The sequence below is a fragment of the Corvus moneduloides genome, chromosome Z (assembly GCF_009650955.1).
Source record: "Corvus moneduloides isolate bCorMon1 chromosome Z, bCorMon1.pri, whole genome shotgun sequence".
NCBI classification, from domain to species: domain Eukaryota; kingdom Metazoa; phylum Chordata; class Aves; order Passeriformes; family Corvidae; genus Corvus; species Corvus moneduloides.
In genome coordinates this window covers 59,470,721-59,489,340 of record NC_045511.1, presented here as the reverse complement: position 1 = coordinate 59,489,340, position 18,620 = coordinate 59,470,721, and the positions used below count along the sequence as shown (strand labels likewise).

Here is an 18,620-nt window from a genome sequence, read left to right as displayed (position 1 = left end):
AATCTTAAAATGATAAATCTCTTTCAATGTCATGGGAACACAATTGTCACTTGTCATTACTGTACATCTCTCTATTTCTTCATATAGCCTAAACTGCCTATTCTTCTATAATTCAACACATTTAATAATGCAGAAAATCAATTAATATTTACTGACCTGTCTCTGCTTCTCCGTGATGGGAACGCAGCGTTACAGCCAGCCACTGTGCAGACATGCATCTCTTTTAAATGAACATTTCGGTAGTGAAGCTTCACACTGTAGGAACTCTTGAAACTTTTCTTGCAAACATAGCAGATCTTGGGATCTGGGCTGGAGCACATTTCACCTTCTGGGGAGAACTTTTGAGGGCTGCTGTAGTTGAATGTAGAAGCAAAACTTTCATGAAGAGCAGCCATACTGGCACTGCCTCCATTGTACAGTCCATATTGGCTCATATAGAACATGTCATATGTAGGGTCTGTATACTCTTCCTTCACCTTAATGACATCCTGGTTGGAAGAGTCATTGTGGTTTTCATCTGGTCTGTCACTGTGCATCATAGATTTTTCACCAGGTTCGTGGAGGCGATCATCGCCTTCCAGTGATTCTTCACACAATTTGGGCTCTGATGACTCTGACTCATTTTCATAGTCTCTCTCATGTTCCTGGTCTTCTGATGTCATGCTGTCTGCCCTTCTTATGTCTGGTCTGGACATACATCTGCTTCTGTCACTTTTGGAAAAGTCTTTCACAGACAGGCCTGGGCTCATTTCCTCCTGAGAATGGCAGTGATTGTCATGACCAATGTCATTCACCATCGTGCTCCTGTCATTCACCTCTTCATCTTCATCATCAAACTCATCAGCAGTGTCAATAACTTCCTTTTCAATTTTAACTGGCATGCTTGACTTCCTTGGCTTCTTCTTGGGGGCAAGGTCTGCATTGGGCTCTGGGGTGGGCATCAACACTGAAGGTACTGATGACTCTGAAGGAGGAGGGGGATGCTGCTCCATTCCACTCACTGCTGGTATTATGGGACTGGTTGGGAGTGAGGTTGGAGGACTCACCATCTCTCCAGGAGTAAGCAAATTTCTGTAAAAAGGAGGAACAGGTTGGACAGTCTTTAAAGCCGGGAAGACCAGCTGACTGGGAAGAGGGTTCTGTAGTACTGGGTCTAGAGGGGGAGTGGTAAACCCCATTGGTGGACGCCCAGGGCTTGTTAAAGTTAGGTTGGATTTTGTACTTGCTATGACAGGAGTGGCGGCACCTGATGTAGCACGAATTAGATCTTTGTCACGGTTATTCCTTAGCATAGGCATGTGGAGGCGGGGATTTGGGTTAGCACTGTGGCGATTGCGGCTTCTAAGAGAGCTGAAGACCATATTGCAGCCTTCAATAGTGCATCGATGCTTGATTTTCAGGTGCACAGCATTGTAGTGGATTTTAAGAGTACCTTTGTCATAGAAAGTTTTGCCACATGCATTGCAAAACACTCTTCCTTTCCTGGAGGCTGACCCCATTCTCCTCATTCTGTGAATTCGGAATGAGCTTTTTGTGTGTTCTGTTTTCGATAAATCGTTGACTGGTGTAGGCGTTTGAACAGGAGAGACACATGCTGGCTCAGTTTTGGGCTCCACATTTGTGATGCTGGTCAAAGCATTCCTGCTGGATGCTTGCTCATTCTTGAAAGGCGTAGGGGAAACTTCAGATTCACTGCTCTCATTATATTCATTTTGGGTCGTAAGGCTTGGTTCACGGAGCCTCATTGCTGGCTGTTCCAGCAGGAGGCCATTTGGAGGCAGCCCCAGCAGTGGAGCAGAGACTGGATTTATGTACTGGAATGGAAGCAGGAATGCAAGGCTATTCGGGATGTTTTCAAAATGATGAATGCTAGAAGGGTTGCTATTCTCCAGGTGAGCAAGGAGACTTGGGCTCCTGGTGCGATTATTGCTTTCAATAAAAGTCCTTATATCTGAATCTGTCTTTGAAGATGGCACCGCCACAGCCTGCCCTTCTTTTTCTTGAATTGCCATCAGCTCCACGATAGATTTCGTTTCTCCAAATCTCAGGAATTGCTGAAGGGTAATGATCTCTTCTTCCCTGGACATGATGGCCCAGCGGTCCAGCACCTTGCCTGCAGCATCCTAGAGGCCATATCAAAGAAACAACAAAGACAAACACAAAGAAAAAACTTATTGATTCTGCATAATTACTGAAGAAATTGCTCTGCTGCCTGAACATGAAACACTACACTCAAAAAAAAAGATGGAAACAGTGTTTTGACCAAAAAATACAAACTTTCCATCCATGCAAATACTGTCATAAGAGTCACAGTTAGAAAACCAGATTGAGTTTAATAATGTCAGAGTAACAAAATGTAGACCCTGGGACTCTGTGATCTAAAATGCTTTCAGTATTTTTATTTTAACAACAGTGATCTCTGTAGAATGCTACTGTTTAGAATACATTAGTAAAGCGTGAACTGCTGCTGTGCACACCACTGTAAAATAGAAAAAATTGCACCTTAATCACTATTAAATGGTAACACTATTAGAAAGAGCTAAATAAATGCATTTGATAGATTCTTCCTTAAATACAAGCAGATATAAGACTGAAGTAATTTATAGGCCATTTCACAAAAAACTTTGATGCAAGGCAAAATGTCTTAAAAATAGCACATAACACTTGTACCTTAATCCTTTTTTCCCCGGACTATTACTGGCAATTGATTGTAAGCTTGCAATTTTGGTATGGTTTAGACTTGAGAGATTACTTTTTTTGTAGCCTTGTTATAAATGACAGTTAAAAATATATAAAAAGTAAGGATCTGATGGATGTAGGTAGCATAAATGTGTAAAAATGTTGTCTCTTAACATTGCCTTCTGATAGCAAGGGAAAAATCCAGAGAGAATACACATCAGTAATCACTAGACTATCTGTTGTTAAATATACATTAAAAAGCATTTCACACTTTCATTTTTGCTAGTAAGCATGAGATTTGCCTGAAGGTAGGACTTAAAAATTCTGCAATGTAATGTCAGGCAATCCATTCCAGCAAGTATTGATAAAAACATATTAAAATACTTATATAATGAATACATCATTTTATTGGCATCTTTCTTTTTGGGCAAATGCTGGACATAACATTAGCACAGTAACTATAACCAACAAGAAATGTGGAAGGCCATCAAACCAGATTTATTCCAATGCTTCCTCATGCATTAAACAGTTCTAAAGCCTTACAAGACACACCACCATACTGCCTGTGATACTTTTACATCTGAGTCTCAGGTTCTGAACCTTATCCGAAGACTTTGGACTACACATTATTGTAAAAACCATTGACTTTTGTATGATTATGAAGACTGAAAATACCTTTCTTCCCCTCCAGCCCCTTTACCCCCTGGATTTATTTTTTTATTTATTAAATTAATTAATTATTTTCAGTCTACAGAGGATTGATTCTTCTCTTCCCTCACGTTTTCTAGAGCACTGAAAAATATAATTTTGCAATGTCAAATACTAAAGCATGCATTTAACTAATTACAGTTGATTTTATTGTTTCAGTCTGGACATGTTCAGTTCAGCTCACCTCTCTGGGTATAAAGTTAATGCGAAAGGTTAAGGCCATGTATGTTTCAGTACCTTAGATACAACTACAAAATCTTTAGAAATGCTCCACACACAAACATTTTCACTCAAACCCTGAAAGACTCTGAAACCCTCAACAGCGAATAACTTGGAAAATCTTACCCAGTTGACCCAGATGGAAAGCCCCAAAACCCATCTATGTGTAGAAAATGTTCAGTCTGTATTTACAGTGATGAACAAAACATCATGATGCAGATGCTGGTTTTGGTTTGCAGCATTAGTCAGGTAATGTCCCCACCTCCGAACACCCATAAGCACAGTGGACATCTTTGATTTCTATGTTCTTACAGTTCTTGATGTAGCAGTATTTTACAGGCAGTCGTTACTATCTAAGGGAAATCATCTAGAACATCAAAATTCCCTCCCAACAAGAAAAATAAGTGAAAAAAACCAAAACCTAAATTGGATGAGGGGTGGAAGGAAAAAAACACCAAGCCATAAAAAAATTAAAGGACAGGTTTATATTTTAAAGCTCCAATATTGTATTTGGTTTTTTCCATCCAATTAACTTTACCTATTCTCTCCTTGGGTAAGATCTAAAGTTTGTTACATCTACTTCAATTCCTACATGGAACTGCAAAACCAGACTTGGTTCAGATTTTGATCACTGTCACATCTGACCTGGTCTATATGCACACATTTCCCATCCCAAATCACAAATATTAATTCCTTCTAACTGTAACTCTGCTTACATATATTGAATTAGGATTCCTGTCTGCTGCCAGCTGCAGGCTGCTTTGTAATTTACTATTGCTACATTTTATTTTGTTTTTGTTTTAATTTGTAAATCACTCACACATGTAACGGATGCTTTACAAAAATGAATATGTACGTAAATAAAAGTTAATCACAGACAGCTCAAAATTAACTCATGAGAATAGTAGGTAGAGATCCTACAATAGACTCCCACATATAAGGGGAAAGCAGTGTCACACAGTCCCTCCCTGAAGGCAGCACAGTCAGCTCTCTGCATACACAGAACCGGCAGGCAAGCATCTAAATGGAGGGCTTCCCTGTGTGCTTTGAGGGAATTATTCCACATCTTAACTGGGCAAAGCTGGCACTTATCTACATGAGTTATCTCTTGATGAGACACTACTACCCTTTGTTTCATTTTGTTTAAGAGTTTACAATGAGGAGCACCAGACCTTCAGCAGCTGTAAGTCCCCCTGATCCGAGAAACTGGCAGTCAAGGTTGTGATAGTCATGGAGTTACCCTTGCTGTCATAAAAAAAGTAGGGAATCAGAAAGTTGCTCTTAAATAATCCTTGTCTACTCCTGCTAGTTATATCAAGCTTTAACTTGTTAATTTTCAGCAAGAAGTTGTTTGGCCTTTTTTGCCCAACAAAAGTAAACAGAAATGCACAGATGCCTATATTCCATAAAACCCTCACTGCTTATGGATACTGTCTAGCATATGCTTCAATATTTACATAGTGAAAGCATTCCATGCATCATTGTAAGTATGTATTATGCAAAACTAGATAAAGAGTGAATAGGAATGTCATTTTTTGATAAAAATTAAAATTAACAAAAATTCTAACCATTATCCCATTTGAATTTAGCTATAACTAGCTAGGGATCTTTCTGTATATAGTAATACTTGATTAGAGGTTCAAGTCCTTTCTTACACGTAATCGATTTCTTGTTTCTTACAATCTCTCATGCTAAATTTTCTCCCCAAAGCCATTAAAGCATATCAACATTTAAATACTTCATGACAAAAGGTTCCAATTTATATTACTTTTTTCAGCTCACAACTGATTAAGCCAAGCCTCCTGTGACAATGTGTACAAGGAAGTCAGTGAGTACAGAGATACCACTGCATGCATACAGCTCTAAGCCAGGCAGTAGACAAGTAAGCCCAATCTGTACAACATACACTGATTCTCGTCCTTCTTTGTCCATACAGCCTTGCTTTGATTTTTAATTTAATCTATTTTATTTTATTTTGTCTTATTTATTTATTAAATTTTATTTTACTGTGTGGATATCTTTCTCACAATTTCAGATGGAGAAAGTCTTTTAATCTTTAAACTATATTAAATTGACCTCCAAGGATACAAGACATAACCCTGAACCTTTTTTAACTCTAACCACACACTCAAGCCTATTATTTGAATAGATACAGCTCCATGTACATACTACATACACACATACTACATTAGATCTGTAAAGCAATATCATGGTTAATCACCCTGAACCTGGCTTCTGATTTTTGCTGATGGTATGTTAGGAAGAGAAGTATGTGTCAGGATATGTTAGGGTACATCTTGTCTTAAACTTCTGGGTCTAGAAGAACACATGGTGGTATCAAGATGATTATCGTGAATGACACAAACAGGCAACAACAGAAAATGGACACAAAGATCACTCTAATTTTTAGGAGCTTAACTAGGGATGATTGCGAAGGTGAGTCTTTGTTTCCTGAAGGCCTTTAGCCTTTAAATCTTTCAATTCAGTTTTAAAGCCTCCCAATTTAAAAAGTGCCTATTTAGAAAATAAGGGCGTCTACACAAGCATATGCTATAAACATACACCCTAAACCTTGAACTTTTGTTACGAAATCAGTTGTTTTAAATTCTCATTTTTTGTGAGAAGCTCCCACGACTGCTGTGACTTCATTAGAGGCAGAAAATTTTATATACACACAGAGAGACACATTTGCGTACATACACAACACAGACTTTTTGCAGTTCTATTCTATTTTACTGATTCACTTCTTAGCATAGGAAAAATGTATGTGTACACCTGCCTGGATACACAGTGAGAGATGACTATACAAGTCCGAGATTAATAGAAAGGTTAAGAAGTAGTTAGATTGCTTCTAAAACTAGCCTTATGTTCTAGGAAACACTCAAGGATTATTTTCAGGCACTACTGAGATAACTGCTAAGAACCACTCAAAGTTATACAGAAAAAAAATAATTGCTAGGCTTCATACTTTATTAAGTTTGCATATACACCTAAACTGTGACTTTTGATGCATATCATTGAAGTTTCCTTGTTACAAAATATTGCATAGATACGTTTGATAAAATAATTAGGCAAGCCCAGAGTTTATCACGAATCTTTCTTCTATAAGCTCTTCTTAAGGAGCTATGTATTTTCTAGCTGATCTCAAAGAAATATTTTGAATGCAGCTGTAACAGTTGAAAAGCAGATTGAAATATATTAATTTGGTCATACTATAATTGCACAGGATGGTTTTAATTAGGGTGTAGACAGAAAAAAAAGTAACATTTGTTTCTAATAAAGAAAAGACTTCATAATTTCCATGATTTAGGGTTTGTTGTTTTTGTTTGGCTGAATTTCCCAGAAGCATCTCTTTGCTTCATCATTGAATTTCAAGCTGTTACACTATGGGTAGTCCTACTACTCCTGGGGTAAAAGTTACCAAAACTGTGCAGCAGCACACCAACTCAGCACAGATGGGACAATGTGCAACATCTCTAACTCATTTTGTCTAACTCCCACTGATCTCAGTAGAACCAAAGTAAGCCCTCTATCTAGTTTTCCACAGAAATACACTCACACATGCAATCAGATACTCATTTTCCTGGTAGGAGTTTTTACCATGCTGAATCTCACTCACCTTTGCTCCTGTAAACATGAAGAAAAGGTATGCATACTTGCTCACTGTGATTTTACATGTGCAACTAATACGAGATTTAACACACTCAATCTGCAAAGAGGCATGGTTGAAATTTTTTCCCCTCAGCTGTCACTTCTGATCCTCCTCCCACCAGCCTCCCTTCACCAATGGAAACCATATGAAAAAAATGCATGATTAAGTGTCAGCAGTCCTTTCCTCAATTTGTACTGCTGCAGCAGGAGCAAACAGTGCAGCACTACTGAGTTCTCAGTCAATAATGCAAAACCTTTATATTTTGACTTCACTGCAGCCTCCGTTCTGCTAGAATTGATAGATGTTCTTCCCTTCTGGCACCCCCTTTCTCTTACCAGTTGTTTGCTTTGCCCCAAAGACACAGGGTATGCATGAGGATACCTGCATGCTACAGGGGAAGAGAAGGTGACTGTCTCTCCCCAAAGAATCACTGAGAATTACATTGGCAATGTGTATTCAAACAAAGAGTAGCGTGAAGGAGACCTTATTTACTTATATATTTAGATGTATATCCTTACAGGCTTACTTTGCTGCCAGGTTTGTAACAGTATTTGCCCTGGTTGCTCTTTATTCGCCACATCTCCTTATGCATTCAGCAGCAAAAAAGTTTTGTGTTTTGACAAAAAGGACCCCCAAAGACTTTTGCAAACTTTACAAACTGATATTGTAGACACTGGGGCAAATCTGGCTGCACTATAGATCAAGAATAATTGCACCATAAACCTGGAGTAATTCCATGGACCACACTGGAAAGTGATTTTTGACCTAACTTAGCCCTGAAACATGATGTGGAGCCAAATCTGTGGGAATATATATTGGGGGTGTACCACCATGGTGGAACACAGCAGCTGTGTAACAACGCACAGGAGCACTGCTCAACGGTTTTGGAGTGAAAGTGAGGAACACCATGTCCTCCTGAAACTGCAGATGAAACATAAGGCAGTGGAATGCAATAACCGCAGCGGAAACCTGGCCGGGACAATGCCGTTAACCACCCACACTCTCGCTTAATGGCCTTCAGGGTCTTTATTGACCAAAAGTATGCAGGTCTTCTGTTTCATATCTTATCCCAAAGATGCATGCAGTGCAGACCCCTCCCTGCACAAGCAACCTGCTGGGGTGCTGGTTCTGGACTAAGCTTCATTGAGTGATATGAAAACACTGGATCCTGAGCACATGACTCTTTTTGGGGACTGAAATTCCTTGTAGTGTACCCCAGTTGCAACATGCCTTTTCATTTCTCAGGTTCATCAACCTTAAATGCCCTTGAAAGCATTGTCCTGAAAGATGATGACACTCCATCATTTGCCAATTACAAAGCATCTATGTGGATTGGGGGTAATGTCTCTTACTGATTTCAGAAAAGAAACAGTAATTTGAATTCTTTCCCCTCTTCATGAATGTGTATTCACCTCTGCAAATCCAGTGAAACTATTAGGATGCAAGAGAACTAGTTTTAAATGCTTTGTCTGATTTTTTAAACATGTTGTTTGACTTTTGATAAAATACTCACTTTGTTATAGAATGCTTTTGATTATGGACCAGATAAGAATGTATAATTCACAAGATAGTGACTATTTTTTTCCTGAACAACACCGAATATAGTATTTTTATTTTTAAAACTATAATAGATCACTGTGGGGTTATAGCGTATTTAATCAGAACAGCTTGAGCTTTATTTAATCATAGCAACTACGTATTTGGGTGCCAGAAAAGTTTTTTTTCACATCAGATGTCTGTCCATACTTAGAGGTAAAAATCTAAGCACAACAAGAGTCTGATACTCTTCTTGAATTTACTAGTTTTCACAGTGGTATAACTGCTGTGTTTTAACCCCAGTTGGCCCACAGCACCACACAGCTGCTCACTCACTATTTCCTCTGACCCCGCTGGGCAGGAGAATCAGAGAGTAAAGGTAAACCTTCTGGGCTGAGACAAGAACAGTTTCATAATTGAAATAAAATAAAATATATTACTATTACTGGTAATGAAAAGGAGAGAGTAATAAAACCCAAGAGAAAGAAGTGATGCACAATACAATTTCTCACTGCCTGCTGACTGATACCCAGACTGTCCCCAAGCAGTGACTGGCCCCTTCCAGCCAACTCCCCCCAGTTTATATATTGGGCATGATGTTCAAGGGTATGGAACACACCTTTGGCCAGTTCAAGCCACCTGTCCTGGCCATGCTCCCTCACAGCTCCTCCTGCAACTGGTTGCTGGCAGCATATGAGACACTGAGAAACATCTTGGTTTAGGGTAAACACTACTTAGCAACAACTAGAAATCAGTGTGTTATCAACAGGATGCTCATACCAAATCCAAAACACGCTGCTGCACCAGCTACTACCAGAAAACAACTAACTCTATCCCAGCCAAAGCCAGGACAAAATACTATGATGTCAACAAAATTTGCTTTGATTCACAACCATCATGGTGGTGACAACTATTAAAAGGCAAAAGATGCCACTAATTGAGGACAGCAGAATTCCTGCTAGCATGGACACAAATTGACTCTTTAAGCTTTAAGAAGATCCAAAGCAATTTTTCAGCAGTTCTCTTTATCTCATTTATTTTGAGATACTAGGGCCACTTCCCAAGTATTTTGCCCTTCTCACCCCAAGAACTGCACAAATTTTCAAATGCAAACATTTATTCCCTTCCCCATCCACTCTGGTTGAGACGTCCCAAAGACTTTTTGAAATAAGAAATTAATGTGAGGTGAACATATGCTTTATGGTAGCTGCTCACAAAAATATTTTTAATGCACGCTAAAGGGGAAGAATTTGTTCTCAACATTCCTGAAATGGAAGATTTCATTGAAATTGTTTATTCAAATTTCTTAAACAGCTTTGAAATCCACAACCGTGGACTTGAAGTACAAAGAATATTTTGGTGCCTTTGCTTCTCTACAACCTGCTAGAGTGGAAAATTCATTGAAGTTCTGAAGAAGCTTTGCCACTAATTTGTGGAAAGTAACAGTGTGTTTGTCCTTAGGCCAACATGGCTACTAGAGGCAATTAAATCACCAAGCACATGGTGTATGTGTGTAAAATTTAGAGCGTATGAGGTGTCACAGGCACTTCTCAGCTAATATGTAAACAGAGACATGAACAAGCCACTGAAATAATTTCAGGTACAAAATAACTTCAGAACACAATTTTGCATGCAGGTGGGTTGGAAATAACCATAATGCATGTAACAATAACAATGATTGATTTTCATTCTCACTTTCACCAATTTTTGCATATATATTTGCCCATTTTGGTACTTTTACTTTTTGGTGTTACTGCTGCAAAATTCAGTGAGGAGTAAAGTTATGTTTTCTCTGGTTTTCTGTGCTTTGGCAGTCTTTCAGTAAGTGTAGTAAGCTCTTTCTGAGCCTCAGTTTCACTAACACTGAAAGAATGACACATAATTTTTATGAGAAACAGGAAATATTCACTGCCCTGATGAGGTATTGTATTTGCAATACACATGGCCACAAGAGACACCCAGACTCTCTTCAGCCAAGACCTTTCCCAATGTACCGTGTGATAATATAAACAAATCGTGTCTGATATCCTTGCTCTACTAACATGGACTGCACCAAATGCTGGACAAGACATCTAACCAGTCAAGTCAAATCAAATTATCAGATGGCCCTTCCCTCACTTTTTAACTGGAAAATGCAACCAACAAAAACTGAGTCTTTCTGGGCTTGTAAGTAAAATTTCCTACTAAGTCAGTAAGAAATTTGCCTAACTGGGGGCATTGTAAGGAATTGAGAAGTTGCCCAAGGACGTAAACACTGGAATGAAAGTGCCAGTGAATTACGCTCATAAACTGGATTTCACTACATGCTTGGTTTTCTGATTGAATCCAAACTGTGTCTCAATAAGGGGATTCAGCTGTACTATATGCAGGATATATGAACGGCAGAAGAATCAGGAGATTGATTTCCATCTTTACTATTCATTAGGGGACATGCATTATTACTTGCAATATATACTACAAGATCTTAATGAGGCTTTTTTTCTTTTATTGCTTACTGAAAAAATTTACAACGAAAAACCACAAGTGTGTCATAGGTGGCAATGTGATGCAAAAGAGAGACAGCAGGGTGCAAAAGTGACACCAAAAAGGCAAAGGTCACTGGAATATAAAAGGGCATAAAGTGAGCTATCAGTTTGAACCTATTAGAGGCAGCGAAATGCAAGAGAAAGTGGGGAAATTATATTACAGTGTACAAAGTAATAATAACTGTGCCTTCATGTCTTAATACCCTCTTGTCCCAGCAGTCCTGACTTTCTAGGCAGCCCACTTCTCCACATTAACAGTAGTCATTTGGAGAGCAGCAAACGTGCCATTAGAAGCACTTTTACAAGTGTATATTCATCCTCCAATTAGCTTAATGTGGCTGCTTTCTGCATATTTTCTATCCAGGCTTGCACAAATCTTATTAATATTTCCCCCTAGCGCTTTGACAGATTACCTTGTCATTATGCATCCTGGAGCCTTTTAAACAATATGGGTAAACTACTGTTTGCGAGGTTAATGACAATTATCCCCTAATTACTGCATAAGTCACTCAGTCCACTTTATCTCATAGGCAGGGTTCTGCTCTGTGTATCTGCCATTGTGTCACTGTAAATGAATCTTGTATAGCTATGTTTATCTGTCGTTGCCTTGTAAATTACACTGACAGAAGAATGAACAAATTACTGTGTATCATCACTTAAATACAGCTTCTGATAAAAAAATGTCCCACAAGCACAACACTTGAATTTTACCCTGATCACAATTAGTAAACATATACTGAATGTTTTAGGAGATATATTTAGACATGGATGGGACACTGTCGTGGAAGAAGGTTCTGAAGTGTTAAGTCTAAGGGCATTAAAACAGAAGAACTAAAGAAAGCTACACTAGTAGTAATTTGATGATTACCTCCGGAGAACTCTTCTGTTAATTTAACAGTTGATAGATGAGCCAGAGATATTTTCCAAACAATCTCATACTCAGGGCTGTGTTGAATTCCACAATTTCTGTTTCTATTGTTTCTGACCACAGCCACACAGGATATTTTTTTATCTGAAAAATCCAAATAAATTTGGAAGAGAAGTAGCATTCATAAAACCACAAGCAATGCTAATTTAATGCATGCGTGTCAGAGAAATATCTGCATCAGTAGAGGAATGGAGAATTGGCAAATACTAGATGCCTGGTATATTCTGTTTTTTGAGGCAACTTCAATGTCACAGTTAAGAGTACTCTATTGGTAGGACATCACAGTGACAGATATGTCTGCTTTGAGAAAAAGGTTGACTTGTTGCTATTGTCCTTGATTCCTTCTTTTGCCAAAGACATCTCAATGTCTCCAACCAGAAGTGCCTACATATTCAGTGCTCAGAGACAAAATTAGCCTATGGTAAAGAACATTAAAACAACAGGTGCTTTTAAAAATAATGCCTTTTCCTATACTGGTCCTTGGAAGGTACCCAATTCATAGTCCTAGGAACCACAGTCTTTTGCAAACAGTACAGCAAAGACAGTGCAGTTCCACTGTGTCTTGGGACGGTCCCTTCTTGAGTCAGAGAAAGCCTTTTAGTACTGGTTTTGTATTGCTGGCAAACATAGTAATTGCACAGTGTTAATAATGAGGTCACACATAATATATGTTATCATATTTGGGGTTACACTTTATGCACATATACAATACATTCTCAAGTATCATAATGGTACAGTTACATATTTAAAATTTGTATGATTTTGCTTTATATTTTGTACATCTCTTCATTTAGTAAACCTTCTCATTCTGTACATGTGATAAAATAGGTTCAACACCAGCTTCTGACCAATGTGGTACAAAAAAATCTGAAGTAAGGAAGACAAGATGCAAATTGGAGCAGAATTATTATTCCTGAATCACAGCAATATGAGACAGTTTAAGCCACTGTACAAGAAAAAGAAAGTGTCAGAAGTCTCCAAAATATGGTGATTATTTACTGCAATTCAGGAGGTTATAACAACACTGAAAACCCTTTTATCAATGTAAAGTGTAAATTTCTTTTGTTGGATTAAGATAGTGTAACATCTAGAAAGAATGGACAGACGGAAATGTAGCAAAATTACCGATATGACTGAAAATCACAGTGGTTTGAATGGAACACAGATGAGGGTGGCACCTTTGACCATGCTTTCAGTTTAACTTGGAAGAGAAAGCTGTAGTGAAACGGTAAGAAAATGTAACAGCCATCACTGCCAGGGATAGCTGAAAAGGCTGATCGATTTTGAGTAAGCACTACCTCAAGGGTTTTGGTCCCACTAGGATTGATCTTTGTGTCTGTCCTGTGCTCAGTCAATGCAACTTTCAGCAGGGTATCCACTGCAGAAATAAATGGAAGTGCTGTAGTAACCCTCCGCCCTCCCTCTAAGTATATTATTTTCTCTCTATGCTGAAGGAAAAAAAAACCTCAATAACATGGTAGATGCTAATCTGCAACAAATGGTTTAAAAGTTTAAGGACACAGAATACTGTTATTTTCATGTACAATCTTATTTGGAAAAAAAAAGTTTCTAAATTATTAATATTTCTCTTTGAATTTTAAGCTTCTTTGGCCTCTGACCTTTGCTAATAGCGGAGAAACTGTCAAAAGCTTTAGTGAAACTCAAAAAAGATTACATCAGTTTGGTTTCTCTTGATCAACTAGGTGGGTTACCTTGTCATAAAATGAAAGAAATGACACATATTGACAGTGTGGATTTAGTGGAAGAATAAGCAAGAGAATGATAAATGTGAAGATGAACAAGCGCCATTTGCTGGCCTACACCTGCATTCATGTAAAACTTCTTTTTTTGAAACATAATGGATATTCTGATTGAGTAAATTCTTCCAACTTGAGCTGAGGCCTGTGCCACCCCTCTCATTCTTCCATTCAAAGAGCCTGATATCATATGGTGGACATTAGCACAGAAGTGACCTTGGTTCCTGTGCAAAAAAACTTTTTTTTTCCTAGTGAGTTTGCAGCTCCAGATTTACTATTTGAACTACCGGCGCAAATTACCTAAATGCTTGGAAATTCAAACTGAGCAATCAAACCATACCTAGTCTTAGGGTTTAAAGAAGGATCTAAAACATCAAACAGAAATCTCATAACCTACAAACATTTGTCACCTGTAAAGAAAACCAGTATTTTTACATTTTTAATGCCTTGTCATAGGGTAATCTCAAAGAAAGAGGTGGAGATGGGTATCCTCACGGAAACTGAAGCTTTATTCCTAGACTCACCAGCCACTTCTTATGTATTCTGGACAAACCATGGTCTTTCCATATCTCAGATCCTTGTTTTTTAAATGGAAATAGACAACATTTCCCCTTACTTTATGATTGTAATACAAAACATGCTGCAGATTTTGAAAGGCGGAAGTCCATGGAGCACTACTCTATGATTCTATATGTAATACAGAATTTCATCCTTTCTGACCAACCTTTTACATAATCTCCTTTTATATCAGGTGACTTAATCAGTGGATGAGGGGAAGGCTGTGGTTGTTTTCTGCCTGGACTTCAGCAAGGCCATTGACACTGTCTCCCACAGCACTCTCCTGGACAAGCTGGCAGCCCATGGCTTGGACAGGAGCACCCTTTGCTGGGTTAAGAACTGGCTGGATAGCCGGGCCAGAGAGCGGTGAATGGTGCTGCGTCTGGTTGGTGGGTGGTCACTGGTGGGGTCCCCCAGGGATCAGTGCTGGGGCCAGTCCTGTTTAATACCTTTATTGATGATCTGGATTAGGAGATTGAGTGTGCCTTCAGTAAATTCATGGCTGATACCAAGTTGGATGGAGTGTTGATCTGCTGAAGGGCAGGGAGGCTCTGTAGACAGATGTGGATAGACTGGATTGATGGACTGAAGCCAACAGCATGAGGTTCAACAAGGCCAAGTATCAGGTGCTACATTTTAGGCACAACAAGCCCAAGCAGCACCACAGTCTGGAGGCTGAGTGGCTGGAAAGCTGCCCAGCTGAAAAGGACTTGAAGGGTGCTGGTGACAGTGGCTGAACATGAGCCACCTGCACCCAGGTGGCCAAGAAGTCCAGTGGCATCCTGGCCTTTATCAGCAATAGTGTGGCCAGTGAGACTAGGAAAGGGATTGTTCCCCTGTCCTTGGCACTGGGGAGGCCACATCTCGAACCCTGTGTTCAGTTTTGGGCCCCTTACAACAAGAAAAACATTGCGGTGCTGGAGTGTCTCCAGAGAAGGTCAACAGAGTTGGTGAAGGGTGTGGTCTCCCCCACTAGGAGCAGCGGCTGAGGGAGCTGAGGTTGTTTAGCCTGGAGTAGAGGAGGTGCAGGGGTGAGCTTATCACTCTCTACGACTGCCTGAGAGGAAGCTGTAGCCAAGTGGGGGTCCATCTCTTCCAGACAACCAGTGACAGGACAAGAGGTCATAGCCTCAAGCTGCACCAGGGAAGGTTCAGGTGGACAATAGGAGAAATTTCTTCACCAGAAGAGGTGTCAGACATTGGAATAGCCAGGAAAGTGGTAGAGTCACCATGCCTGGAAGTGTTTAAGATATAACTGGATCTGGCATTTGGTATCACAATCTAGTTAACAAGGTGGTGGTGATCAGTCAAGGCTGGACTTGGTGGTCTCAGAGATCTTTTCCAACCTAATTGATTCCATGATTTTAAGATTCAAGGTAACCTCAAATAAGTTGTATATTATGAACTTGACCTGCCTTTATTAATGTTCAAACAACTCTGCCCCACAGCAGGGTTATAAATGAACTGAGCTACAGAAGAACTGAAAAAAAATGACAGACTTAGGAAGTGCCTATCTAGAGAATTTCAGTAACATTCACACTCCTTTTTTTTCAGGAGCACGCCGGGACATGGCTGGAAGGATCCACTTCTACAATACTGGGACACATAAACTACCATCAGTCAATGAACACCTTTTCTAGTTCATCCTCTCCAAAGATGACCTTTATTACACTATGTTGCCTTTGTTTCATTCGTATTTACTATGTTCAGGGCTTCCCAAGTGAAATAATTCTCAAATAAAAATACCAATCTCTCTTCCCCAAATGGACACCAATGAACTGTCATTAGATTACTTCTAGCACAGCAAATTCTGTAGGAAATAACAGTGCTCATACTTACAAATTTCTTTTGATAACTTTACAAGCTGCCCTCTTACCCCAGGGGGCAGACTGCCTAATACAGAAGAGACTCCCCTGAACAAAAATATTTGTTGCAAAGCAAATAAAATTAGTTATTTTTATAAAAAGAAAGCAGTAAGAATAGCTTGGCAAAATGCAAGCAAAAAGTTAATTTTAATGTCTTTGGCACATCTCCAGCTCTTAGAAACAGCATCCAAAGTTGGTCCAATTGTGGCTGATAAAGCAGGCTTAGAGCTGGCTTTCAACTTTCACTTTTTAATAATAAAAAATCAATATATGGAGGATTACAAGCCTCTTGGTTTTGATTTTTTATATCAAAACCAAAAGATGACAAGGTTATGGTGGTGTATGAAATTCAGGCCACAGTCATGATGATACAAATATTTTATACCCCATTTATTTACTGCAATCTACAGAGAGACTGAAATAAATTATTAAAATAAAAGGAATTTTCATATATATATGTATATATATATATATATATATAATTTTATTTGCAAACACAATCCTGAATATGCATTCTGAAACCCAGAAAATTAGCAGATTTCACTTCTGATCTGAAATGCCCACTTTAAAATAGAAGAAGGAATACTTTGGATAGCAACATGCAAACAACTGTAAATGCTCATATGGAGCCAAATGCATTGTAAATTACACTATAGAGCAAAGAGGAAGTATCATGGTGTACAAAAGAACCAAGCAAATCTCTTAGCAATCACAGACTCCCTCAGTGTTCCTCAGTGATGACAATGTTTGAAATGAAAGTGATTAAACAGTTTTGTGAAGGATGTTTCATTGTTCGCAGGCAGACCAACTGAGCTTGGCTCAAGCATGATAATAACACAGAAAACCTTGTATATTCAGGCCATATTCCTGCAATCTTTAAAAGAGGCAAATTAAAACTTAAGATTACAAGCCAATGTCAATTTTGCCCATATAGGACAATAAGGTCAGGCCTCTACAGGGATTTGTAAAACTCCCAGTAAACAGAGTTACAATTTATAAGCATTTTAAAGCATACCTGTATGTCTTGCGCTCCTCTTAGCAAGAAATGATCGTTGCCAAGTCATTAGTAATGCAACATAGAGTTGTTGTGTGATCAACTCCTGGAATTGTTTTCTCAATTTTTTTTCTTAAGTGAACTACAGTAATTAATTCAGTTCGGTGGAGCTAAACAAGCAAGGTTACCTATAACATGGTTGTCTCAAACCACATGAGTTTCAAGGAGGGGACTACACCTTCAAAAATCCATTAATCAAATCAAATTACTATGCAGGATTCACCATAAGCACATCACAGCAGTGTGAGCATGTTTAGGCAATTACATTGTGGTACACTCATAGCAGCAAGGACATAGCAAATAGCAGCAGCTGTAGGCCAGAACATGCAGAAATGCAGTGGGTTACACTTGTCCTTTCACTGATCTGAGGAAGTGAAAAGCATTGAATTTACACTCACACAAAGAAGGCACTATTGGTACTTTACGACTTATGAGAAACCTTTAACACAAGAGGTACTCAAATCAGGTTAAAACAGGCTTCATTTTTCCTTAAGTGCAGTTTTAGAAAATAACACAGGCAGACATAAGCAGACACAGAATGAAGCTGTGTTTTCACAGAAACAGGACAGGTGAGGTTTGGAAGCAAGTAAAAAGTTGTGAGTAAGAATTTGGAGAGGGTAAAGCAATAGCAAACTCCCCTTGCAATCAGGTTTTTTTTCTATTTTTCAACCAGAGCAGCAAGCACTGTGGCTGAAGAACACCCACCTATAGTATAACCATACATAAGTGAACACAGGCTGGGTTGATGCCAGAACAGTAAAAGCAGCACTCAGTATTTTTTAAGCACTTTGTATTGTACAGAGCCCTTTAAGGAAGATTGATTTCCATAAAGCCTCATTTCCATCTCAAGGTACTGATGATGCCATAAACCACAAGAGTTTCTCCACTCAAAATCTTGCAGTGGAATTTCAGACTCACTACAAGAAGCCTACATATTAGCTGGGGCTCAAGGAATACAGGCACGTACTGCAAGGCATAATGTTAGGTCAGCTACAGAATCAAAGAGCACTAAACTTAGACAGCAGTGTCAAACTTTAAAATAATAGCACACTTATATGCACACGCACACATTTCATGAATTTTGCCTGCATGTTCTAGAGAATGCTACTTATTATTTAAAGTTTTTTGATCATCACATC

The 18,620-nt window shown here is 38.9% G+C and overlaps 1 protein-coding gene across 12 annotated transcripts in view; it reads right to left on the bottom strand.

Moving 5' to 3' along the window:
- Positions 1-18,620, bottom strand: part of BNC2 (basonuclin 2) — a 350,521-nt gene that overhangs the window by 47,375 nt on the left and 284,526 nt on the right. For all 12 annotated transcript variants that reach the window (XM_032097388.1, XM_032097398.1, XM_032097396.1 and 9 more), the window contains one exon: positions 157-2,123. In XM_032097388.1, the coding sequence (XP_031953279.1) occupies positions 157-2,123 (1,967 nt within the window). The remainder of the gene's footprint in view (positions 1-156; positions 2,124-18,620) is intronic.